This window comes from Bos indicus, chromosome 8 (genome assembly GCF_029378745.1).
Source record: "Bos indicus isolate NIAB-ARS_2022 breed Sahiwal x Tharparkar chromosome 8, NIAB-ARS_B.indTharparkar_mat_pri_1.0, whole genome shotgun sequence".
Taxonomy (NCBI): domain Eukaryota; kingdom Metazoa; phylum Chordata; class Mammalia; order Artiodactyla; family Bovidae; genus Bos; species Bos indicus.
The window spans coordinates 112,000,999-112,026,215 of NC_091767.1; the positions used below are offsets into that span (position 1 = coordinate 112,000,999).

Consider the following 25,217-nt stretch of genomic DNA (forward strand, 5'->3'; position numbering starts at 1 on the left):
CCCCGTGGCCCTAGTGAGTCTCCAGAGAAGGCCAGCAGGGACCAGCGGGGCACAGGCTGGGCCCAGTGACCTGCAGGAGGGGGCCCCCACCACCAGCCAGCTCAGTAGGTGAGGTCAGGGCCTGGCAGGGGTGATGCCAAGTCAGCATCCCATCCCCTCCCTGCCCGTCATGAGTGATGGGGCCTGGACAAGACATGCTCTTCACTGAGCATCGGGTTTTGCATTTGCAAACTGGGGATACTCACATCTCTTCGGGATGTCACCGAGCTTAGATACTCAAGTATGCGGACAGCAGTCACGTGCAGGCCCGGCCCTGGGCGGGTGCTCAGACAGCAGGCGGGCGGGCGACCCACCCTCACGGCCGCGTGACGCTGCAGAGCTTGGGGTGCCGCTCACAGAGCACAGAGCATTCCACGGGGCTCCTGGTCTCTCTGAATGCACGTCTAAGCAGGCAGCACAATCACACCAGGAAGGAATTGTTTACTGCAGGACAGATAACAGGATCGCGGGCAGATAACGAGGCTCGGGAAGCGGTCTGCAGAGAGAAATGCAAACAGTCACGTGGGCTTGGGCAACAGAAAGCCTGGGAGGCTTGAGGGCCACAGTGAAGGGGAGAAGGTCAGGATCCCCGAGGTGCAAGGCCTCCCTGGGCCTCTAGGGGGCGGATGTGAGGCCTCCCTGGGCCTCTAGGGGGCGGACGCGGGACACACCGCCCAGGAGGTGCAGAAGCAGAGACAGCCCAGTAGGAAAGAGTGTCCCTGCTGAACTGGGAGGAGGGGAGGCTGGGAGGGGAGGGCGGGGGAGGGTAGGGCTCACAGAACCCCTCCTGCAGCATGGGCACTGCTGGAGCACGCTTCAGAGGCAGGCCAGGAGGCTGGGAATTCAGGGGGCAGCGCATGCTGAGGCCGTGAGGCGGAATCTCTTCTCCAGGAAACCTCAGTGGTTTCTACTCTAAAGACCCTCAACTGAGTGGCTGAGGCTCCCCCACAGTACGGAGGGAGCTCCTCTTTGCCCAGGCTCACCACTGTCAGTCTCACCTACAAAACACCTTCAGCACAACACTGGGACTCATGTTTGATCAAACCACTGGGGGCGACAGCCCAGCCTGGACACGTATGAGCCACAGTGGTGCTGAACCGGACGTGTGCTGCTGCGGACGCCTGCTCCTGGGGTGGGTGAAAAGCGGCCTTTACCCGCTGAAACCTGGGGGGCCTGGAGACTTTGGGCTTGGGGAGGGGCGGCAGAGTCCAAGCAGCCGCACATTCTCTGTCCACTGCAGGAAGGGGGCCGGCAGGCCCAGGTGGGGTCCTAGCGGGGGTCCAGGGCGAGGGCCAGAGTTGGAACTGCTGGTGGTTATGGCAGGGAGGACGGAGAGCAGAAATTGACCGAGACCCAAGGAACAACTGGAATCCACAGGGATTTTCAACTCACACGCGTAGGTGAGGACCTCAGGGGTGACTGCTGGGGTCTGATGAAACATCTTAGAGGATCTCATCAGAGATTCAGAAGAAAAAAGGACAGTGAAGTTTGGAGTTTCTGACCTAAGTTTGAAAATCATGCGGGGCAATCAGACAGCATTTGAGAAGGAGTGTGAAGCCCCAGGGGACTTGTGACTGTGAGCACACAGGCCGCCTGGCTGGCGTGTCCGAGCCCCTGGAGACTGGGAAGGCTGCTTCCAGTGGTTCCAGAACGCCAGCTTCGGGGGGGCCGGGCCAGCCCCCAGCTCAGCTCTCCCAGAGGCAGGCCCTGGGGACCACGGAGGGGCAGCAATCTGCTGACACAGGCAAGCGTCCGCCGCCCCATCCCCACAGCAGCCTGGGGAGACCACCTCTCTGCCAGTAGTCAGACCGGCCACCAGACAGTGGGGGTCAGAACAGACCCAGGCTCCTCTCTGACGCTGGGACGTGGTGACCGTGGGGCTTTGGACTGGACCTCCTCAGCTGTAACTGGACCCTCAGGAGTCAAGTGTTAGAAAAGAGGGTCTCGGCCCAGGGCCCTTGCTGTGTCTTCTGGGGGCTCCAGCAAGGCCCCCTGGGGAGGCTGAGTGGGTTCCTCCAGCCGTGGCCACAAGGGAGGAATCTAAAGGACACTGAGCGTCCACCTGGGCCAACCCTAAACACAGACCTCTACCCAAACGTCTTCTAGGCTTCTCACCGTGCCCTGGGGTCCGCAGTGCGCAGGACAGGGCTAGGGCTGGGGCTGGCGCGGGGGCGGACAGGCCTCGTGGGCCCAGGCAGGGAGCCCGACCCTGGCTCTGATCCCCAGCGGCTTGTCTGGAGGCAGGTCTCCGAGAGACAGCCAGACAGAAACAGAGAGACGGAGAGAGACGCAGTGGAGGCAGGGGGCGAGAGAAAGGCAGAGAGGGGAGAGAGAGAGAGAGAAAGCGCTTGGAATCCTGCCTGGAACTTGCTTAGTCCTCTAACAGTGTTTTCTGAAACAACAAAAGCTCCTATTGCACACGTGTGGCAACGGCCGCTAGGCGAGGCCCCAGACCGTGAGCGCGGACCTGGGACTGGACCCCGGAGGCCCAACCTGTCCTCCGCAGCGGGGGCCGCCGGGCCGCCGCGCTCCGGGCAGGAGGTCCTCGCCCCGCCCCGGCCCTCGGGGAGGTGGGGGCGGGAAGGGCGGAGCCGCGCGCATGTGCACAGCTGGCGCCCCCCGCCCCCGGCGCACAGCTGGGAAGTGGGCCGCGCCTCGGCGGCGGGCGGGCGCAGTCCGGAGCCGGCGGTGGACGCGCCGGGCCCTCGCTGTCGGTCCGCGCGCCCAAGCGCCCCGCACGCCGTGGGTCATGGCCGTGCGCGCCGCGCGCCCCTGCCTGCTGGCACTTGTTCTGTGCTCGTGCTGGGGGGCGCTGGCCGAGGTCGCCCCCAGGCCGAGCAACGGGTGTCCGAGCCGCTGCCTGTGCTTCCGCACCACGGTGCGCTGCATGCATCTGTTGCTGGAGGCCGTGCCCGCCGTGGCGCCGCAGACCTCTATCCTGTGAGTGCGGCGGGGCGCGGGGCGCCGGGGGCAGGGCCCCGGGAACCTGGGCGCGCCGGGCGGCCGGGGACCGGGTCGTGTGGCGGGGCGCGGGGCGCCGGGGGCAGGGCTCCGGGAATCTGGGCGCGCCGGGCGGCCGGGGATCGTGCGGAGGGGCCTTTGTCCTCCGTGGCCGGACGGGGGGCGGACCTGAGCGCAGCGCGCGCCGCCTCCGGAGCCGCCTTTGTTTGGAGCTCGGAGTCCCCGCGGCCGGGGGAGTCGTCGGGGCCGCCGGGGAAAGCCCCCCGCCCCGCTGGCCCTGATGCTCGCCCGATCCTCCCCCGCCCTGCTCGGGCCCCCTGCTCCCGGAGCCCGGCGCCCCCCTCTCCCGCGTTCCTTTCCCCTCCCCCTCTCCTCCGACTCGGCGCTTCCCCCTCCTGCCCCAGGCGCCGTACCCCTGTCCCGGCTCCGGGGGGGCCCTCCTGACGCCCCCCTCTCTGACCCGCGTCCGGCGGGGCGCGGAGAGCCGGGCCCGGGTGGGCGCACGGCTCTCTCGGGCTCCCCTGCGCCGCGTTCCAGGAGGGGCCGCGCTCTGAGTGCGGGAAGGCGCGGGCGGAGCCGGGTTCCGAGCGGGTGTGCGCGCGGGGCCCGTCCCCGCCCTCGTCTCCAGCTGGGGCGCCGCGGCGGGGCCACGGGGACCCGGCGCTCCAGTTGGCACCGTGCGCCCACCCCCGCGCTCCCCTGGGGATCCCGCCCGCGCTGCCGCCGAGTCGCCCGAGGCCTGTTCGGATGCGCCCCTGATTAGAGTTTCAAACTCCGAAAAGGCAGTCCGCGATCCAAGCGCCGACTGCGCTCGGCGGCCCGCAGCCGCCCTTCTGGATGCCAAAAATAGTTTCCACTCTTCTCTGAGCCCGAGTGCTTCTGGCACTGCCGAGGCGCCTGCAAAAGTTGTAAAGTTTGGGGTGAACTATTCAGGAAGTGGGCGGTCAATGTTCTTTCAAAACCAAGTAGGCGGACTCTCCTCGTGGTCGCCCGCCTGCCGGCCCTTCCTCGGAGTCCGCGGTGGGACTCACCCCAGGCCTGGAAACCCTCTCCCCGGCAGCTTCCCCGGCCGCCCTCCGAGGATGGGGCCGGTGCGCAGGAGGCGTCGCCACAGGCCGACTGAGGGGCTTCTGGAGGCCGTGATTTAACTCTTCGGTGAGTCAGTGGGAAAAACGCGGACCCTGAAGCCGTTTTTTCACGTCCCGCCAGAGTCAAATACATGTACTGTGCTTTGCCCTCACGTCTTAATTGCTTTTTTAAAAAGACAGTATTTTTAAAAGATGACTGTGGTAGAGCCAGAATGGGCCCACCAGCGTCCTGCGGGCGGTGAGATTTTCCACAGAACCTCCGGGAGTTTCATGGTTGTCAATTCTTTCCATCTTCCTGACCCAGGGATTGAACCCTGGTCTCCAGCATTGCAGGCAGACTCTTTACTGTCTGAGCCACCAGGAAGTCCTAAATTGGGCTTCCCTTGTGGCTAAGCTGGTAAAGAATTTACCCGCAACGTTGGAGACCCAGGTTATATCCCTGTGTTGGGAAGATCCCCTGGAGAAGGGATAGGCTACCCACTCCAGTATTCCAGCCTGGAGAATTGTGGTGTGAACACACACCTGTCTTACAGCTGTGTAGACACAGGCACCTGGGGAGGAGGCTCCCATCCGTGCCAGTGTAGACCTGGGACGCGGGAGAACTGAGTCCTTTGTGAAGGGTTCAGCTGGGGGTCTGGGACTGCGTGCCCAGAGGGAGACAGTGGTGGTGGGTGGGGTCTCATGGAGGAGCCGATCCTGGCGGGAAGGCCCACTGGGGAGGGGTGTTGCTCTGGGGTCTGGGGTCCAGTCTGGAGCCTTCTTGGGGGGCTGCTCGTTGGGACGCAGTGACGTCACCGGCTCCGCCTGCGCAGAGGTAGCCCGTGCTTGCTCTGAGCTCCTCTCCCAGGGCTCTGCTCTCCTGCGGCTGCTGTTCTTCTCCATCCAAAGTATGATCTGGGAACAATTGGGGACTGAAAGGATGTGAGGGTTAGGGAAGACTTTGGCCCCGGAGTCCGTTGGCCTGTTCAACCATCACTTATCCCTTAGCTTTCAGGACTCTCTCCTCTCCCCCGTCCCCTCAGCCCCCCTGGAAAGACTGACTGAGAATCACCAGGAGCATCAGACTTGTCCCCCCATCATGGTGTCTCAGGGGTGTGCCTGTGTGGGGCCCTAGAGAGGATCGTTCTGCTTCGTGGTTGGGGGTTAGAAATCCTGGTCTGAGAGCAGACCCTGGTCCAAAGCATGTGATTCTAGTTTGACTGGGAACCGTAGAAGAGGGATCCTGGCCACCCCGCCGTCTGGGGTCCCCGCGCTCTGGCGCCGCAGCGTTTCAGAGCCCTTCAGCACCGGGTGTCATACGCTCAGCTCGACTGAATATTTCAAAATACTTTTGAGTATTTCACTCTGCTCATCATGGTGGGGATTAACAGCTGGTGACAAACATGCACGGTGGCATCCTCACTCTGCCCACTTTGTCCTCCCCTCGGCCCGGGCCTTTGGGGGATCTCCTTCTATACCTGCTGCCTCACGAGTCTCCCTCTGCCCCTCACCCCCCTTCTAATCTGTTCTTGTCGCCTCCTCTGCGAGGTCATGGGAATCACCCCCATCCCATAGTCCAGGCCACTTCAAAGCCACCATCCACGTGACAGGAAGCCCTGGTGTTGGAGGGGGCCTGGGGACGTGGGCTGGGGGAGTGCAGCCTGGCCCACAGCAGGCAGGGGGCTGCTGAGAGTGCCTCCCCGGGGTCAGGCCGCCAACCAAACAGCTGGCCCCACTTCCGCCTGCTTCTGATGGCCTCTCTGTCTGGGCCCGAGCCGCGTTCCAGCCCCCACCTTGCGGGGTCCCTGGTCCACGAGGGCACCAGGGAGGGAGGCCCCGCAGCCCTGTGATGAGGGTGACCACTCAGGTGCGCCTGGCCAGGGGGACTGCAGGAGGCCGGGGGCACCCATGGTCTGCGCCTTCTCCACACTCGGAGAAGGTACTGGTGGGGCCCCCAGCATGGGTCGGGCCCCTGCCTTCCTTTTGGCCCCGCACTGGACCTGGCTGATGGGAGAACCCAGTTTCTTACGAGCTCTTCTGTGCAGGGCGCTGAGGTCTCTGCCAACAGGTGGCAGGAGGGAGGAGGGGGGGGTCCCGTCAGGTCAGGAGGGGCCTGGGGTCTCCAGCAGGGAACTGCTGACCTGCCCCGTCTCCTGTCTTCCTGGGGCTTGGGGAGCTCCCTCTCTCTCTGCTGACCTGAGGATGCACTTGGCCCCGGGCTGGGCTGGCCTCTCCTCCCTGGCGGGGTGGGTGATGGACCCAGTCAGCAGATGTGAGCAGCTGTGACTGGGGCCGTGGTTCCTGCAGGACACCCATGCCAGCCGGGACCTTGACTGCAGCCTGAGGCTCACCTGAAACGGATTCCTGCTTTAGATGGCCTGCTGGATGAAGTCAGAGCTTTTACCAGTACAGCTCAACTGCGCTTCAAAAGCACCATAGGAACATTTTTTAAGTACATGCATGCTGGTGGTTTATTTTTCCAAAATGGTGGCGGACCAAGTACCTCCTCCCACCACTAACAGCCCTGCGGTATCCAGAGCCCTCAGCTCCGTGGACGCCCAGCCCACTGTGGGCAGAGGGAAGACCTCAGGCACTGAGGAAGCTTCCAGGGGGCCCGAGACACCGCAGGTCGGGAGCAGGACCTGGGTCCCTGCTCAGTTGGGACACAGCTTGACTTTGGCAGATGCGCCTTGGGAAGCTGCAGCCGGCAGGCGGTAGGAAGCCCCCCTCCTTTGTGTCGTTAATGGGTCAGGAAATAGTTGTAAAAAGACAGCACCGCACAGGCTGCTGACCCTGGAACCAGAGGCAGCTCTGGCCTCGTCCAGGTTCCAGACGCCAGGACTCGTGGCTTCTTCTGCCCCCTGTGCTCCCGGGCCCCTCGCTCCGTCCTGTGACTCAGCCTCTCTGCCTGGCGACACCCTGGCCTCCTCCCTGGAGGCCTCAGCGAAGGGGACGAGCCTCGCTCACAAGCAGGGGCCTGGGGACTGTGCCAACACATGCGTGTGTGCCCCCCGGACCCCCGCGGTGGCAGGCGGGGGCCCAGGAAGGCTCTGCCCCACCCGGCAACGCCAGGGCTGGAGGGGGGCGGGTCCCTGCCTGGGGAACGCGGGCCTCTTGTTCGAGAGGCGGCGGCTGCACAGAGCCTCTGCGCACACGTTCCAGGTGACAAATTCAAGTGTCAGCAGAACAGACATAGGATCCCCGTCTCCAGAGCTGCTTCTCATCAGGTTGAAAAACTGGGTGAAAGTTGGAAGGCCCTCGCCCATGTGCCAATTCCCACTGGCCAGCCCTCGCCCATGTGCTTATTCCCACTGGCCAGACGGGCTCTTCCGGGCGCTGGTCACAGGAGCACGCTGTGGTGGATGCCGTGGTGAAGGCCTGGGGGCCGCGGCCCCGGGCAGAGCTAGCAGGTCGCCCCAGCTCCGGTCGGCCTGGTCCCCCGCCCTTCCCTGCGTGCTCCCAGGGAGGCGCTGGGGCCTCCAGCGCCCGCGTGTCAGGTCGCCCAGCTTAGCGTCCAGGCTTAACGAGCATTTTAACTGTGACAGTGTCGTAGCTTTGGAGTACACAAGAAAATGCAGTTTGGGCTGGATCCCATCTAAAAGCAGTGGGCAGTGCTGGGCTCGCCGCTTCGGGGCCACGCGGGGCTCCCCGTGGGCTACCGTGTGTCTCTGCGGCTGACAGCTCCCTGGGGCTCCTCCTTGGACGTGGACTGGTAACCACACACCACGTGTCGCCTGTCAGTGGGTGAGAGAATGCTTTTAAAGCAGCATCATCGCTAACTCATGACCTTTCTAAGTTCCTGAGTCCAGGGATTCGCGTTTCTTTTGCTGCTGTTCAGTCACTCAGTTGTGTCCGAGTCTTTGCAACTCCATGGACTGCAGCACACCAGGCTTCCCTGTCCATCACCAACGCCCGGAGTTCACTCAGACTCCAGTCCGTTGAGTCGGCGATGCCATCCAGCCATCTCAGCCTCTGCCGTCCCCTTCTCCTCCTGCCTTCAGTCTCTCCCAGCATCAGGGTCTTTTCCAGTGAGACGGATTTTCGCATCAGGTGGCCAAAGTATTGGAGTTTCAGCTTCAGCATCAGTCCTTCCAGTGAACACCCAGGGCTGATCTCCTTCAGAATGGACTGGTTGGACCTCCTTGCAGTCCAAGGGGCTCTCAAGAGTCTTCTCCAACAGCACAGTTCAAAAGCATCAGTTCTTCGGCACTCAGCTTTCTTTATAGTCCAACTCTCACATCTGTACATGACTGCTGGAAAAACCATAGCCTTGACTAGATGAACCTTTGTTGGCAAAGTGGTGTCTCTGCCTTTTGATATTTAATTTTATTTAATTTAACCTTTTATTTGGAGTTAATGTGGAAAGACAGAAATCACACTTGTCCCTCTCTTGGTCAGATGCCACCTGTCCGCAGACAATACAGGGAAGCCCCGAGATAGTTCAGTCCAACAATTACTCACGTGACTGAATCAAAACCGGCAAAAAGTTTAGGTAAGAATGTGTCAGTTGTTTCAGGACTTAATTCTCGGCGCCCCTTCCCCGCTCAGACACAGGGTCAGTTAACCCTGCAGATTTGATTAGTTCCTCTATTCTGGACACTGTTGCGTCTTCCCCTTTGCTTTTCAGCTCCCTCAGGGGTAGGGAGGAGGAGACGCCGACCTGAAGAACTTTCCCCAAAGACCCTGGGTGGACACTGTGTCCCCAGGCTCTGCGTGCCCTTGCCTGATGTCCTTCAGATGCCTGTGTTGATGGGGGCTTGTCCCGGTCTGGTGGCCGCTGGGTGACCAGCTCTGTTAGGAGAGGGGTGGCGTCTGGATGCTCAGCCCTGGGGGAGCCGGAACCAGGTTGTGGGTGGGGTGGGAGCCCGCGGAGCTCGGAGGCGCACAGGCAGCCCCCTGGCTCACTGGTAAGTCCACGGTGGAAGCTTAGCTGGTGACGATGGCCCCCTTTCTGACTGCTGTCTGGGTGAATTTTCACTTGGAAAGGGAAAAGCCTCCTGGTGATCCGGCCGCAAGCAGCCGCTTGTGCTGGGGGTGCGCACCCAGGGATCAGCGCTCTGCAGCCATCGCCACAATCGGGATAACGAGCCTCTGCGCCCTGCCCCCCGCGTCCCCCCAGCGGCTGGACACGCCTGCGTCTGTTCACCAGGGACTCGGGCTTTGTTTTCCTTTCCTGGAATGTCTTTGTCTGGTTTGCATATCGCAGAGGGAGTGCAGGGCACGGCTCCCGTCGGGCTCTGGGGAGAGCTCGGGTGAGTGGAGGGGCTTAGCGGTGCTTAAACGTCTGGTCCTGCTTCCCAGGGAAGCCCCCGGCTGCGCTCGCCGTGGCTTTGTGGGAGGGTTTTAAACCGTGACTTCAGATTCTTCAGTAAACACAGGCCTGTCAGGGCTGTTCCTTCCCCGGTGAGCCTAGGGAGAGGGGAGCTTGGCCACGTCACACGGGAAAGTTGGCCTTCATCATCGTCTCAACACCGAGGGTCTGTAGGGATCAGGTCTCATTCCCAAAGTCAGAAATGTGTTTTTGTCCTGATCAGTCTGCCTAGAGGTTTTTCAGTTTCATCGATCTTTGCCAAAACCCAGCTTTTGGATTCACTGCTTTTTCCTCTTTGGGTTTTCTGTTCTCTTTCTGCTGCTCTCTGCTCTGGTTTTACCATCTGCACGCTCGAAGCCCCGGGTTCCTGGTGTCTGCCCCTGGACCTCAGTGTCCCGGAGTCCGGGTTCTCCGCAGACAGCGTGCCTCCTCTCCCGGGCGGCGACGCGGGCCGGTTCTGGGCTCGCCTCCTGTGCTTACGCCGTCGGGACTCTGTGTGTTGCCGTTGGGACCCTGTGCTTTGCTGTCGGGACCCTATGCGTTGCTGACCGACACACGGCATCTCAAAAACTGTCGTTTTATGTATTTTGTCGGCTCTTTGGCTGTTTCAGACAGAGAGTGAGTCTGGGCCCTGTTCGCCCACCTTTTTCAGAACTCCCTGTTGCTTTTTGTAATTTCGTAAAAACCTTCATTAAATGTTTCCGCACCCATGTCCTACAAAGCAAGTAATCAGATAATGCATCCACAGGCCCGAGTCTAGAGTTTATAAAACTGAGAGTCACTCAGCCCCGCTGTCCCCATCTGCCTGTGGGTGCTGTCGTGCTGGGCGGGGCCTCAGCCCGGGGCCGATGAGCAGGTGCAGGATCTTGGGGGATTAAACCTGCCTCCCTCACCAGGCCTCTCGCTGGGGACTCAGCTCCGCCCAGGTCTGCAGAGCCCGCCCATGGACAGTGGCCTGGGGTGTCCACCACCCCTCTAGCTAGAAAGGCAGACTTGCATGGTTGTGACACAGCAATGCCTTTCCTGTCTGGCCCTTTAAGGCAGCAGCGCTCTACCAGCAACCCAGGACCCAGGCCTGTCCACCCCGGATCTGTGGCTCTAGGCTGAGCCGGGGGACAGGGGTGGGCCAGGGCAGGCGGGCGATGACGGTGAGGGGCCAGGGCTTCAGCTGCCCTCGGGACTCATCACGGTTGCCCAGTGGGCTCTGGGTGCCCTCCGCACCTGGTGTGCACGCTCTGGGGCTGCTGTTCGGGGCCTCTGTGCCCGGGAGGACCCAGCCTCTGGGGCACCTCCCGCTTCCCTCGAGCCCGGGCTGGACAGCGGCTTCTGGCTGCTGCCCTCGCCGCATTCTCCTCTCCGGGCGCCGTGCCTCACGGGGGGCCCCTGGCTCCCTCACTTGGGGAACAGAGAGGTTGCTCTCCGTGCCCTCGGTCATCTGATGCTTCCTCCTCTGTCCCCCTTGGCTTAGACCCCGCTGTGGGCTGCAGTGGACGCCATCACAGGTTAACAGAGGTGGTGGTTGTTCAGGTGTTCAGTCATGTCCGACTCTGCGACCTCATGGGTTACAGCACGCCAGGCTTCCCTGTCCTTCACCAGCTCCCAGAGTTTGCTTAAATTCATGTCCACTGAGTCGGTGATGCCTTCCAACCATCCCATCCTCCATCACCCCCTTCTCCTCCTGCCCTCAAACTTTGCCAGCATCAGGGTCTTTTCCAGTGAGTCAGATCTTCGCATCAGGTGGTTAAAAGCTTTAATTTCCTTCTTCTGACAAGGGTTTTGTACATCTCTGAGTTGCCCCGTGTAACCATCATGGCAGGTGGTGAACAGCCTCAGCGCTGTGACCCATAGATCATGGCTGGATTGCTTGGAAGCCAAGTCCCGGACCCAGGGTTTCCTCCCAGGATGAGGCAGTGGGTTGGTGTGGGTCCTGGGTAGTTCCAGGGGCAACAGGAGAGGCAGTAAAGGGGCTGACGGGTGGAAATGGGGGATCCCCCATCCTCAGGGTGGATCCTCCACCTCTGGGCTCCAGGAATCAGCCATGTTTCTGAGGTTGTTGCCCAGGATGCCAGCGGCGTCTCCCGCCACTGGACACCAGTCTGACGGTGCCCGTGGGTGCGCCCTGCCCTCTGCCCGGAGGCGCAGTGTGCGAGCGGTCGGGGTCCTTGGAAGCTCGCTGGCCGCCTTCTCTCAGGGCCTGCTGTCCTTGCGGGTGGAGGTTGGCCGGAGGCACAGCGGTTACCAGCCGGGTTGGGGGTACCCTGTCCCCCCAGGAGGTGACAACAAGAGTTGTGAGAGCTGCCCTCACTCCTCCTGTTTACTTTCCCTTTACTAGGTGCTTTTGAATACTTTTATGTGAGCTACACGTGTTCATGGCAGAAAAACGTGAACATACAGACAGAAACACCAAAATAAATGACTCACCTATTATTTGAGAAAAGTGTTAGCCTGTTGGGCTCCCTTCAGATACATGAGCAGTCGTGTGAGTGTACACGGACAGGAAGTCACGGGGTGTCTGTGCATCTGTCCACACCTGCAGCTCTGTCCGTCTGTCCGCCAGCTCTGTTCTTGGGTCACCTGTCGTCTGTGCGTCTGTGGGCCTGTTTCTCTGTCTGCATGTCGTCGTCTCTCCATCTGCGTATCCATCTCTGTATCTGCTCCCCCACCTACTGGCCATCTGCCTGCCAACATCAGATGGGGATCTGTGTCCAGCTGTCCACACCCACTGCATGCGGTGGCCCTGTGTCTGCAGTAATTAGAGGTCTGCACTGTCCTTGTTAATGGCCACTCAGTATTTATTTTTTGGAATTGCCAACTTTATTGAATCAAATTCTTTCTGCAGGTCATTTCTTTGTTTCCACTCTTCTGCTGCTGCACACCTACCTCAGAAGGCCTCTGTGTGCCTCGTGGGTTATCTTCCTGCTGACTTCGGGGCATGTGTTAATCTGATGACTTTGGGGCACGTGTGTAATCTGCTGACTTCAGGGCACGTGTGTAATCTGCTGCCTCTGGGGCACGTGTGTCATCTGCAGGCCTTGTGGGTTATCTCCCTGCTGACTTCGGGGCATGTGTGTAATCTGCTGCCTCTGGGGCATGTGTATAATCTGCAGGCCTCGTGGGTTATCTCCCTGCTGACTTTGGGGCACGTGTGTAATCTGCTGACTCTGGGGCACGTGTGTAATCTGATGACTTCAGGGCACGTGTGTCATCTGCAGGCCTCGTGGGTTATCTCCCTGCTGACTTCGGGGCACGTGTATAACCTGCTTGGTCTGCATGTTATGGGCTTCTCCTGCTCCAGCCCCTCCCTGGACACAGTCCATGTTTCCGTGACTTTGGGGCACGTGTGTAATCTGCTGACTTCGGGGCACGTGTATAACCTGCTTGGTCTGCATGTTATGGGCTTCTCCTGCTCCAGCTCCTCCCTGGACACAGTCCATGTTTCCGTGACTTTGGGGCACGTGTGTAATCTGCTGACTTCGGGGCACGCGTATAACCTGCTTGGTCTGCATGTTATGGGCTTCTCCTGCTCCAGCTCCTCCCTGGACACAGTCCATGTTTCTGCGAGGACAGGTGTCCCCTGTTTGCACCACGGCTCATCTCCCACTGAACCAACAAGTTGATGCCAAGCCAAGCATGTGTCTGTGGAGGGAGGAGGTTCCCGTGGCACCTGGTGGGGACCGTGGTCTCCAGGGTGCCTCTCACACTGACCTTGGAGACGCGGTGTGCACACACGTGTCTCCTCGCCCATAGCCCTGCTTTGACGACCATCACTGATTCTCTCTCCGGAGGCTTTGGTCTCAGCACATCCCGAGAGCTGTGCCCTTCCCTGGGCTCCCTGCCTCACGTTGGGTCTCGGCTGCCCCGGCTGTGGCGTGTCTCTTGCGGGGTCTGAGGTCTCTGGCCCGAGGTTGGGCGTTCCTGCTGGGCTGTTGGTCACCTCAGGGCCCTGAGATGTGCGGAGGGAGGAGCTGGGAGAGTTTCAGGTTGATTCTCATCATTCTTGGAATTGTGAGAGTTAGCCACCAGGAAACCTTGCTCCAGCAGATGCAGGGTCAGGGTCCAGCCAGGCCCTGGTCACAGCGTGGTCACCACTTGATCTGTGGTTTCCTGAGCTTCCTTTTTCAGACGCCTGTTGAGCATCTGTTGTTGACGCATCAGCATGGATGGGGCTCAGGACAGAGCACACAGCTTGTGCCTGGAGGAGGCGCATCCCCTACACAGCGTTTCTCCATGACCAGATGTCCTTCAGCACTATGATGGGGGAGGTTTTAAACAGCAGAGTCACCCACAAAGGGCACAAAAATGCAAGCAACACGGCACCAGATAGACCCTGAAAAGGACACTAGCTCACGTCTCATCTCTGAGCTCCCTGACGATAGGGTTGCTCGAAGATGGGTGGGCGCACAGGTGGGCTTCAGCAAGTGGGGACCTTCTCAAGGCGGGAGTCTGGGGACGACGGGCACACAGTGTTCTCCATGCTCCAGGTGGAGGCACTGTGACCTCAAGGCCTGGGGACCTGCTGCCTGCCAGGCAAAGTCCCCCTCGCGCCTCCAGGCCCTCCTAGGGGTCAGGGTGTCAGGGCTTATGTGGTCGGTTAGGAACAGCCAGTACAGGACTCCTGCAGTCCCCATCTGACCCTCTCAGGGGAGAAAGTATCTTGCCTTTGAGGTTCCATCAAGTTCAGAGTCATTAAATTTAATTTTTCTCTGAGACATGCCAGGAGGACCCTTCAGGGTGGAGGTATTGCAGGCCAGGTGCTGGGCGTGGACATGGACACGGCTGCCTTTGGTTTGGTCTCCTGGGCAGGGAGAGGGAGCTAGAAGAGCCACAGTTTTAATGACGGAGGCCAAGTTTGGGGGGACGGACCCACGCGGGGGGTCAGGGACAGCTCGGCTAGTCCTGCGGCCTTGCAAGATGTGGCCTGGGGCCGTGGCCTGTGGGGAGTGATCTGTGGTGTGTGGCCTGCAGGGCGTGGTCTTCGGGGGCGTGGCATGTGGGTGTGGCCTACATGGGTGTAGTTGGGGGCGTGGCGTGTGGTCACAGGGCCTCTGACGTGGGGCGTGGCCTGTGGGCGTGGCCCAACCCTGCAGGGTCTTATCCCAGCTTTCCGCATGCGCACTCTCTGGAAGGCAGGTCCACACCTGCACGGGCGTCCTGGGCGTGGAGAATGGGATGCACCTGCATCTCCTGACACAGCCTGCACGGTGGATCCTCTGCCGTGAGAGCCATTGTTCTGGTCACATCTGGGTTCATTTCCCTAAGACAGGAAGGTGACTGTGCCCCGGGAGTTCTGGGGAGAGAGCTGGGATGCTGGGGCTCGCGCAGAGCTAGCTAGTTATCGTGGGCCCTGCCTTTAACTGGAGCAGACACGTGTGATGCAGACAGGAAATACTGCTAGGCTAGTTTCCTGTGCGTTTTACACAGGCAGCTTTCTCTGAGGGGCCAAACCCAAATGTTTAAGAGGCACCTACAGCCCCCTTGTGAGACAGCAGGTGGAGGGTGCCTCTCCTGGTCCTGGAACCAGGAAGCCCTCTGTGATTGTGAGTTCCTGAGCTTCCCCACTTTCCTAAAATGTCTTTTCTGCACAGCTCTGATGTATTTGTTGAGAAGTAACGATGTGAATGAAAATTCAGTTACTTTAAACAAATGAAAGCCTGTTGTTGGTAGAGATGGGAAGATTTTGCCTCTGCACTGTTTGGATTGCTGTTTTCCCTTTTCGCGGGCAAAAGGGAGACCAGGCACAGCGCTTGGGCGGGAGTAACCTTTATGCAGAGACAGGACTGATGCAGGAGAGTGAGCTTTCCCCCGGGAACGCGGGCTGCCTTATTTGCAGCACTAGTGAATTTATGCTTCTCTTCCTGGTTGCAGCTTCCTTTAGGGGAAGAGCCCGGATTAGACTTGTCACTTCCTGCAGTGGATGGTATTTCTAAAATTCCAGCTGAGCAGCTTTTTAACTTTTAAAAATAGCAGTTAAAGTGGATGCAGTTAGTCATCATTGTTACTTATTCCGATATGTGGGATGCTTGCACTGGCGCGGCTCACGGGGCCCATTGTTAATCCTGAGTGTGTGTTTTCTTGTGCGTGTCATTGTGTTGTGTCATTTTCTCGGGTCAGTGCCTGTGTTGCTCCATCTGTCCATCCATTCATCCATCTGCCCTTCCATCCATCCATCCATCCATCCGCCTGTCTGTCCCTCCACCGCCCCCCAACATTTTGGTGTCCTTGGTGAGTATCAGGCACGCGTGCTGAGTTGAGTAGACCCCACTGCCGTGAGACATGCTCCGTGTTGTAGTCATTGCTCCTCTATCTCAATGCAGATCTGTCCCCGGTCCTTCCCCTCTCCACCCCCACTCCCCCTGGTTCACGGGTGGGATTGGAAGTCCAGCGGAAGGCTATAGAAAGGAGACAGCCAGGGAAGAGATCTTAGACTCAGGTCTCTTTCCTCCTAAATTCGGATGCACTGATTTTAAAGTCCAGCTTCCTCGTTATTTTCCTTAGCCCGAGAGAAGCCCTATTCTCATTTTCTGCAGTTTCTCAGAGCTCTGTGTCTGGTGGCCTTGCTCAACTAGGTCTGGGGAGAAGGAAACCCAACAGGAAATGATCAGAGTGATTCTTTTCTCCGTTCTTTTCAGGATCCTGGTGCTGAGATAACCCAGTTCTTTGTATACAGTTGGCACTGCAGTAAAGCTTCTCGATTTCTCACTGAGAAGGACTTTGAGACCGTGAGAAGTCTGAACATCATGCACTGGGAGGACTAGGCCAGCATTCCTGCAAGGAGACGCCAGCACTGTGGGTCAGGCTGGCGTCGTGGTCCCTGGAGCAAGACTGGAGGGTCCCCGGCTGAGACTGGAGGTCCCCTGAGTGAGTCTGGAGGGTCCCCTGAAGCTGGAGGGTCCCCAGGCTGAGACTAAAGGTCCCCTGAGTGAGTCTGGAGGGTCCCCGACTGAGACTGGAGGTCCCCTGAGTGAGTCTGGAGGGTCCCCTGAGGCTGGAGGGTCCCCAGGTGAGACTGGAGGTCCCCCGGTGAGTCTGGAGGCCCCCGGCTGAGACTGGAGCCAGGCTCCAGGAGGGACCGCCTCGCCTGGGGCCGAACTCTGTGTCCGTCACAGGGCTCCTTTGCATGCCCCTCCTTCAGAGCCCCTCCTGACGACTCACTGCAGACCCAGCCCTTGTCAGCCCTCTTGGGTTTATTTAGCTCCACTCTTCTGTTTTCCTGTGCTATTTTCTGACTGATGAGATGACACATTTGCTCCCTAGAGTGTGTTCTCATTCAGTAATTGTCTGGGGTTGCGTGTCCTGTTTTCCTGAAGACTTAAGTTCTGTGTGTGCAGGAAGCCGCCTGGGTGAGATGTTCCCGAAGGCTCTGGGTGGAGGGTAACTGATTGGTGCCAGGACTTGTTGATTGCGTGTTTGGTCCGTTTCCTCTGTGGTGTTAACTGCAATAGCAGGCGAAGGTCAGCCTGTGTGGTGGAACCAGAGATTCCCTTCCCGGGCCTGGTCTGTGCAGGGGCCCGTGACTGTCCGCTTGCTGGTCAGCCAAGTGTCGGGTGAGCGTCCGGCAGGATAACACGATGGATCCGTTTACTTTGCTGAACTCAAAGGCGCGTCTGGCTGTCTCTGTGGGAACAACCTCACCCGTTCCCTTGTGTGAGTGATGGCGCCTGCCGTAGCCAGCAGGCTGTGTCTCACGCCTGGGTGCCTGTGCTGCTTAGTGTTCTGGGTCATCCTGCTGGGACACAGTCCCCAGATGCTGGGTCGAGTGTTATCCTAGAGGTTTCTGTGAAAATGCTTTTAGAGGAGATGGATATGTACGTCAAGACCTTTGAGAGACCTGGAGTGCCCTCCACAGCACAGGGGGGCCTCCTCCCGAGAGCTGAAGGACTTTGGGGAAGAGACGCAAGCTGGGCCTGGGGGCAGACAGTGGCCCTTCCCCGCATGTCCAGCCCCCCGGCCTGCCTGCAGACTGTGGACCTGCCGGCCTCACTCCACAATAAGTCTGCCCTTAGCGGTGGTCAGTCAGTCCCAGTCTCTCCCCACACACACATGCACACACATGCTGATGGGGTCAGGTTGCATTGCTGGGGGCTGACAGGCTGGGCCAGGAAGCGGGGTCTTAGGGACACGTGGTCAGCGTGGAGGATGAGGCCTGATGCCCTCCTGGGCTGCCTGGTTGGGCCGTTTGGTTTCAGGCCAGTGAACTCCCTTCTCTGCGCCTCTCCTCTGAGTGTGAGATGCAGGCTCCCCCACGTGCAGCGGCGTGGCCTGTCCCTGTCCGCGGGCATCCCTGTGACCTGTGCCCCCTCCCTCGGCCCCCCTCCTCCCCGTCAGGTCAGCGGCCAGTCTCGCGCTTTGCCGGTCCCAGTCTCAGGGAGTGGTGTGGCCCCCGTCCCCTTCCTCAGTGATGAGCAAACTGCGGATGGGAGAGGTCAAGGCTTGGTCCAGCAGAGAGCAGGGCGGAGATTCGGACCTGGATGCCTGGGCTTCCCCTGTGACCCCGCCTGCTGCCAGACTGGGACACCAGGGCACCCCCTCAGCCTGGCTGTCGGGGGCATGTCCGTGGACACACGTGTGCACACCTGCTCACAGACTCCTCCCGACTCCCACGCGAGGCCTGGATGAGCCCCTGGACAGGGCTCCTCGGGCGCTAAAACCACACAGTCCCGCCAGCAGCCCAGGAGGGCCCCGAGGCCCGCACCCAGCCCCGCGTCTTCAGCCGCGCAGACTCGGGCTTCCACAGGCCCAAGCGGAAGCCCCAGACTCTGCAGGGCGCCACGGCGGGCTCCTCCCGCGGGGAGACGCCTCGCCCGCCCCTGTTTTCGAGGCAGGAGGACCCTCCGCCCCGGCAGAGGCAGAGCGGAGTCCGCTTCCCACGCCTGGGCGGACCTGGCGCGGCTCTGCTGTGAACCAGCCGTGCGCGCTGCTCGCTGGGCTGTTGCTAATCAGGAGGAGGTCGGGCCGCCGTGTTTGCTCTGACTCGCTGAGCTGGGCAGCCCGGATTTCACGGTTGTCCAGGCCGCTGCTCCGGCGCGCCATGTGCGCGGGAGAGGGGCGGGGGGCGGGGGGGGCCCTTACCCTGATCACACGCTGTCCTCGGCTTCACCCTGCTCCGGGGGCTTCCTGGGACGCGAAGACTCGGCCCTGGGAAAGTCTCTGGTAGATGGCGCCGGCCAGTTTGGGTCTGGAAAACAGAAGAAATACTGATTTCATTTTTAAACAGTCGTGGGAGAAGCTTGGGCGAAACCCAGAGGACTGGCGTGCGTGAACCAGCAGACGCGTTCTGTTCCTTTGTGAGGCGGGGCCGGGGCGGGTTAGGATTAGCGTTTGCACTAATCCTAAGCCTGAGAACAGGTCCCGACAGTGAGGTTCATCTCCTGGGCCGTCACCACACCCCCTCCAGACCGCGCGCCCGTGGCTGGCCGGCCCTTTCACTGTCCTGTGAACCTTGCATTGCACGTTTTTTAAAAATAAATTAATTGACTTGTTTTTGGCTGTGCTGGGTCTTTAGTTGCGGTGTGCGGACCTCTCGCTGCGGTGGCGACTCTCCTTGTGGAGGGCGGTGGTCCAGGGCGTCCTTGCTTCAGCGTTTGCGTCTCCCAGAATCTGGAGCGCAGGCGCAGGAGTCGTGGTGCGCGGGCTTCTCCCGACCAGGGACTGAACTCGTGTCTCCAGCCTTGGCAGGTGGACTCTTCACCACCGAGCCACCAGGGAGGCCTCTTGCATTTTTTAAAACGGTTGAAAACAGAAGAGTGATGTTTCCGGACGTCGTAGATGCAGACCATGGTGCGTGAACGCAGGTGTCCGCGAGAAGACAGGGGCCCTTTGCTTCGGCTCCGCCCTCGGCTAGTGGAGAGGTCGCCATGGAGACCACGTGGGCCGACACCCGAGCATCTTTCTGCCTGGCCTCTCGGCGGACAGTCAGGCACACCTGTCCTGTGGGGCCTGGCCGTGGAAGTGCCCGGCGCGGGCTCTGCCAGAAGGAGGTGGTTTCCTGAGCCCGGCAGGTGCGCCTTCATCCGGGGCTTCCCCGCGTCCCGGGGTGGGAGGAGCTTGGTCGGGCCGAGGGGTCGGTCCCTGCGCGTGCTCACTGGGGGCCCGGTGACGGTGACACCACGGAGATTTGTAACAAATGACACAAGCACATGAGTGCACAGGCAGGTCTGATGATGGAGCTGGTCCAGATCTGAACAGTGAGCTCTCCGCTGGCTCCGGGGCGGCTGCGGAGGTGGCAAACCTGGAGTGTCCACTCTCCTGGACTCTTTTTTTAGTTGCCGAGGGCTGTTCTCGGAGCCCCCATCTCTAGAACCACCCTAGGTCGTCAGGATCAGTGATATTTTCAGGGTGACAGACGCGATTGCTGCGCCGTGGTCCTCGCAGGCTGGCAGGTGGAGACCCCGGTCCTCCCCACGCTGTGAGCTCTCCTCTCCCCTCGTTTGCTGAAGCATTCTCAGCTCCTCCTGGCTGCTCTTTCTAGCTGCTGGAACCTTAAGGCCAAACCCGAAGAAGCGTGTTTATGTATGTCCTTCCTGTGAATGAATCAGTACCTCGGTTTCTTTCCCAAAGTCAGTTTTCTTTTGAAGTAATTTTCTGTCCTGTGCTTTGAATCATTTTTTCAGTGTTTTTAAAAAGTCTCTGTCAGAAGAAAACCGTGGCTTTTTGCCTTGCTCTTTATTCATAGATATTACCCGGTGAACCAAACCTGGCCGAATTGATGGGTTTTCTCCTTCAGGACCCTGAGCTGAGGCGGTGGGCCCAGCAGGGTGGGGACCCTGCCCCAAGCAGAGCATCCCTTTCTTTGTTGAAGGGGCTGCCGTCTTGTCGGAGCTCTGAGCCCTGTGTTAGCCTGGAGTCCTCGGGTGGGGGGCCTCACAGGAGGACCTTTCGGCTAGGAGATGGTGATGGCTCGGGATCCATCCTGGGTCCTTCCAGGAGGCTGTGCACCCATCAGCAGAGCTGAGGGAGCCCCCCCACCCCACAGCTCCCCGAGCGAGTTCTGTGCCCATGAGCTGAGAGAGGGCCCCTTGTTTCCTGAGCTTTAAATTCTGGATGGGGAGACGACAGAAATGAGGCTCAGCATGCCACGTCCCGCATGCCTGTTCTGCCCCCGCCCATGCGGCCTTTTCCTGGGAGCTGAGGTTCTGGATGGAGAGCGGACACGGTGGGAAACTTGGAGCTCTTCCTGGGGATGGAAGGACCCGCCCTGGTCACCCCCAGGGGCCTGCATGTTGTCCACCCCTGGGAGGGCTCCAGGGGGCCATCCTCTGGGTGACGGTCAGCGGAGACCTCGACACCTGCCCTCCTGGCGGGAACCACCAGCCCTCGGGGAGCACAATTCCACTGGGCCGTGCCCCCTGGCCCTGCGGGTTCCGTTGGGGAAGGGCCTGCATGTCCTCCGGTGCCCTAGACTTGCCCCGCCATCTGCACAGCTGACCCCGCGAGGCCTCTTTGTCCCCCAGAAACACCCGCGCTCTCCCTGCAGACAGACACTACTCCCACGTCAGACAAGGCTCTCTGTGTTTTGCATAAGTCTGCACGGCTGGGGGAGGAAAAGCAGACTTGGGAGCCTGGCCTTTTGCTCCGCTGGCTGGACACCCCCGACCTCTGTGACTCTGAGCCCGTCTGCTTCAGGGTTGGCCGTGGGTCACCTTGTGCTACGGCGAGAGGGACAAGGGTCGGAGCCTGGGTAGCCAGGACTCCCCGGCCTGGGACGGCTCCATCTCTGAAAGTAAAGCGGTCTTTAACAGGTGTGGGGCTGAGAGGTGTGCCCTGGGCACTTGGGAGAGACCGCCCGTCTCGTGGGGCAGGGGACACTGAACTGCCCCGTGTATGTGTAGGCCCTGTCCCCGCAGAGACGGCGTGTCCAGCCCCCCTCAGCAGGACTGTGCCCCGTGACGGGCGCAGGTCCTTCCGCCCCTGCCCGCCTTTCTCAGCCTTCGTCTGCCACAGCCTTGCCCCAGCCCCGCCACAGCCCCTCCCCAGCCCCGAGCGCTTCACCAGCAGACGCTGCTTCTGCTGCTGACCTGCACTGTTGTTTTTGTTGGTTTGTTTATTTTACTTGAATTTTTTTTTTTTTTTGGCTGTGCTGCAAGGCTTGTGGGAGCTTAGCTCCCAGACCAGGGATGAAACCTGTTTTCTCAACAGTAAAAGCTGGAGTCCTAACCACTGGACCACCAGGGAATCCCCTTTTGAGTAATTTGGGTACAGAAGGGGAGTGGGTGCCTGTTGCACCTGTCGGTCACACACTTCAGGGGGATTAGCGAGTCCCTGACACAGATCTCGTCCAGGGAGCCTTCTAAGGCCAGGAGGACGCACTTGGGTACACAGGGTGGAGCTTTGGAACTGCTTCCCCGGGCCACGCACTGAACCCTTCTGCCGTGTCCAGGGCCGGGGGCGCACCCGTGCAGGGGCTGGGGACCTGTGCTCGGAGGGTACGCGTGCCGCCACGGTCCACAGGCTGCCCTGACCTTCTCCTCCCACGTTTCTGCCCTCCCCCAGCTCTGGGGGTCCCTGCCCCCTGCCCAAATGGTGCAGCTGCCCTCAGCCGCCTGGTCCGCAGGCTCTCGTGTGTCAACCTCTGGCTCCTGGGGCCCTGGCTGCTCCGCATCCTGCTGGGGGCAGAGCCCAGGTCTGGACCCTGAGGGCCATCTCCCGAGACATTGGGCAGATTCTGAGAGTGGGCTCCCGAGGGCTGCCTCCCTAAATGTTGGGCAGAAACCTCCCGAGACATTGGGCAGATTCTGAGGCCGGGCTCCCGTGGCACACGGGGTGTGTGGCCCATGGGTGTTTGTGGATTGATGGGCGCTTAGCAAGTGCACGGATGTCAGCAGTCAGGACGTGCATTTATCCTTCAGCCTAACAGCTCCTCCTCTAGGAGTCAGCCCTGTGAAGACATCAGTGACGATGTGAGTCTCTGAGCCTATTGGGAAGCGATGGGCCACTTGTGAAGGGATGGGCCACTTGTGAAGGGATGGGCCGGTGGGGACTGATGGGTCCGTGGGGACGGGTGTGTCTGTGGGAACGGGTGTGTCCGTGGGGACGGGTGGGCCGGTGGGGGCCGGTGGGTCAGTGGGGAACCAATGGGCCGGTGGGGACTGATGGGTCCGTGGGGACGGGTGTGTCTGTGGGGATGGGTGTGTCCGTGGGGACGGGTGGGCCGGTGGGGACCAGTGGGTTAGTGGGGAACCAATGGGCCGGTGGGGACGGGTGGGTCCGTGGGGACCGATGGGCCAGTGGGGAACCAATGGGCCAGTGGGGATGGGTGGGTCGGTGGGGACCGGTGGGTTAGTGGGGAACCAATGGGCCGGTGGGGATGGGTGGGTCCGTGGGGACCGGTGGGTCGGTTCAGTGCTGAGGATAGCTCGGAGTGGGGGCAGGGAGGAGGGGGTGCTGGGCAAGGTCGCGGTCACTCCCTGAAAGGACGAGGGGGCGTGTCCAGAGCTCTGAGGTTTGTCCTTTGAAGAAAAGCGTGTTCTCAGCGAGCAGCCTTCTCTGCAAGAAAGGGAGGGAAGTAGACACACGTTCTTGTTTGTATCTTCAAAAAGGATCAGTGGGAGGTTGAGGAAGCGCAGTCTCAAAAGGGGAGGAGGTGAGCTGTGGGGGACAGAGCGGGGTCTCGGGATGTACCGTCTCTGATCATGAACCACAAACACCTTCACCCTTTCTATGATGGAGAAAACGTGAACAGGCGTTAATGCTGGCTGCGGGACTGCCCTGTGGCCCAGTGGGTCAGAATCCTGCTGCCAGGGCGGGGCACACGGGGCTGATCCCTGGTTTGGGGCGATTCCACATGCTGCGGACAGCCACGGCCACTACGGCTCAGCTGCTGAAGCCCGAGGGCTCGCCTGCAGGACTGCAGAGCCTCGCCCCTGCTGCTGAAGCCAAGCCCCTCAGCAGGAGACGCCCCCGCATGGGAATCCCGAGCTCCAAACCAGAGAGAGCCCCTGCTCCCTGCCGCTGGAGAAGGCCCGCCCCCCGTCGCGGCCAAAACTGAACAGTTAAATTGGTTAATTAGAAACAATAAAGCTGGTTATGCACTGCACTAGGAGCGGCTGCCCTGCACGGTCCGCTTACGGAGCTGCGGGCTGCAGGCCTGGTCAGGGGGCTGCATGTGGCCTGGGCCTCAGGAGGGCTACGGGCAGCGTGGGCCTGGTGGGCTGGGCAGTCACAGACGAGTCGGATCCCAGGTCCAATTTGCAGACTCAACCGGGCCCTCGGGGCTCAGCTTGGAGGAGTCAGGTCTTGCCAAGTGTCGATGGCGGAGGAGGTAGAATCAGCGCTGTGACTCGTCTGCAGGACCCTGGGGCCTCCTGAGGCTGCCTGGGGGTCGGGGCCTGGGGCAGGGCCGCCACGGGCTGCGCTGAGCTTCTGGAGGATGCTGGGGCCTCCTGAGGCTGCCCAGGGGTCGGGGCATGGGGCAGGGCCGCCATGGGCTGTGCTGAACTTCTGGAGGATGCTGGGGCCTCCTGAGGCTGCCCAGGGGTCGGGGCCTGGGGCAGGGCTGCCACAGGCCGCGCTGAGCTTCTGGTGGACGGAACCTGGCGACGGTGGTGCCTCTCCAGCCTGCTGATGTCGAGAGAATCACTGGAACCTTGGGGAAGGTTGGGGTCCCGGAGAGCTGCTCCTGTCTGCCCCCAGCTCCTCCCCAGGGAGCCGCCCATGCTGGTCTGAACATGAGTGTGAATTACCGCTTATTAAAGCTCAAGGCTGTCTGTGCAGGGGAAGGGGGCTCCTGGGGAGCATGTCGGTGGTGACAGGGTCATCACGGAGCCTGAGCTTGGGAGCGGGTCCATGCTGGCCGTGGTTGCCCGGGTCCTGAGAACTTGACCCAAAACCCACAGGCAGCGTGCTTCACTCGCTGCCCAGTGTGGACAGAGGCGGTTTCAGGGGTTCAAACGCTTTCCCAAAAGGCCCTTATCCTGCCGTGAACTAGAACCTGTTCTGTCATCAGTTAGAGCTATAGAACCGATGAGATTCTTGCCAAGATTGTGAGCACTGCACGAGCTCAGCCAGTATCCCAGGAGAGCTGCCCCAGAACCCCGTAGTCCCTGTGGCCGTCCTAACGAGCACCCATGACGGGGAGGAGCAGGGCTTAGACTGGAGCCTTCTCTCACTGTCCCAGAGGCGTGCACCCAAGGTCAAGGCTGGCCCCTTCTGCGGCCGTGGCGGGGCCCTGAGCCAGGCCCCCAGTGCTGGAGATCTGCAGCAGTCCTTGGCCTTCCCTCGAGCCTGTCTGCAAGGACACCAGCTGCCTTGGAGCAGGGCCACCTCAGTGACCTCACTTTAACTCGGTCACCCCTGTAAGGACGCCTTCTCCAAATAAGGTCAAGTCTCAGGCCCCGGGAGTCTGGCATCAACACGTGAATTTGGGGGGACACGGTCCAAGCCGTAATGGAAGAGGTAGGACCAGCGAGTAAGGAATTTTCATGTTTCTAAGACTCTTTGGTAAAGAAAGCGGTCTTTGTGTCTCATTTCCAGGGCCTCTCTTGCTTGTTCAATTGATAGATTTTTAATTCAGGCTGGAGAGGGTGGGAACAGGCAGCTTAGCAGACCTGCGGCCCCTCACGCGGCCCCGGGCCCGACCCCGGCCGCTCTGCGTTCGCATCTGACGCCACCCACTGGCTCCCACCTGGGGCCCTGGTCTCTCGGGCCCTCGGTCTAGCCTCTGTGCTACTCATGCATTTATCTCACACGCTGAGAGGTACATGTGAAATAGCCTCGTTTCCCAGTTCGCTTGCTGAGTGAGCTCTGTGACTCTGAGTGTTGGGGCCAGACCCCTTCCTGGAGCAGCGAGTTCCAGCTCAGAAGTTACAGGAGGAACCGAGAGTCTCCACGCCTGCGCGCTGGCG

At 60.7% G+C, this 25,217-nt stretch overlaps 1 protein-coding gene across 2 annotated transcripts in view; it reads left to right on the forward strand.

Annotated features, from left to right (window-relative positions):
* The first annotated feature begins 2,700 nt into the window (after positions 1-2,700).
* Positions 2,701-25,217, forward strand: part of PXDN (peroxidasin) — a 65,455-nt gene continuing 42,938 nt past the window's right edge. For both annotated transcript variants that reach the window (XM_070795446.1, XM_070795447.1), the window contains exon 1: positions 2,701-2,979. In XM_070795446.1, coding sequence (XP_070651547.1) covers positions 2,789-2,979 — 191 coding nt within the window. In that variant the 5' untranslated portion in view covers positions 2,701-2,788. The remainder of the gene's footprint in view (positions 2,980-25,217) is intronic.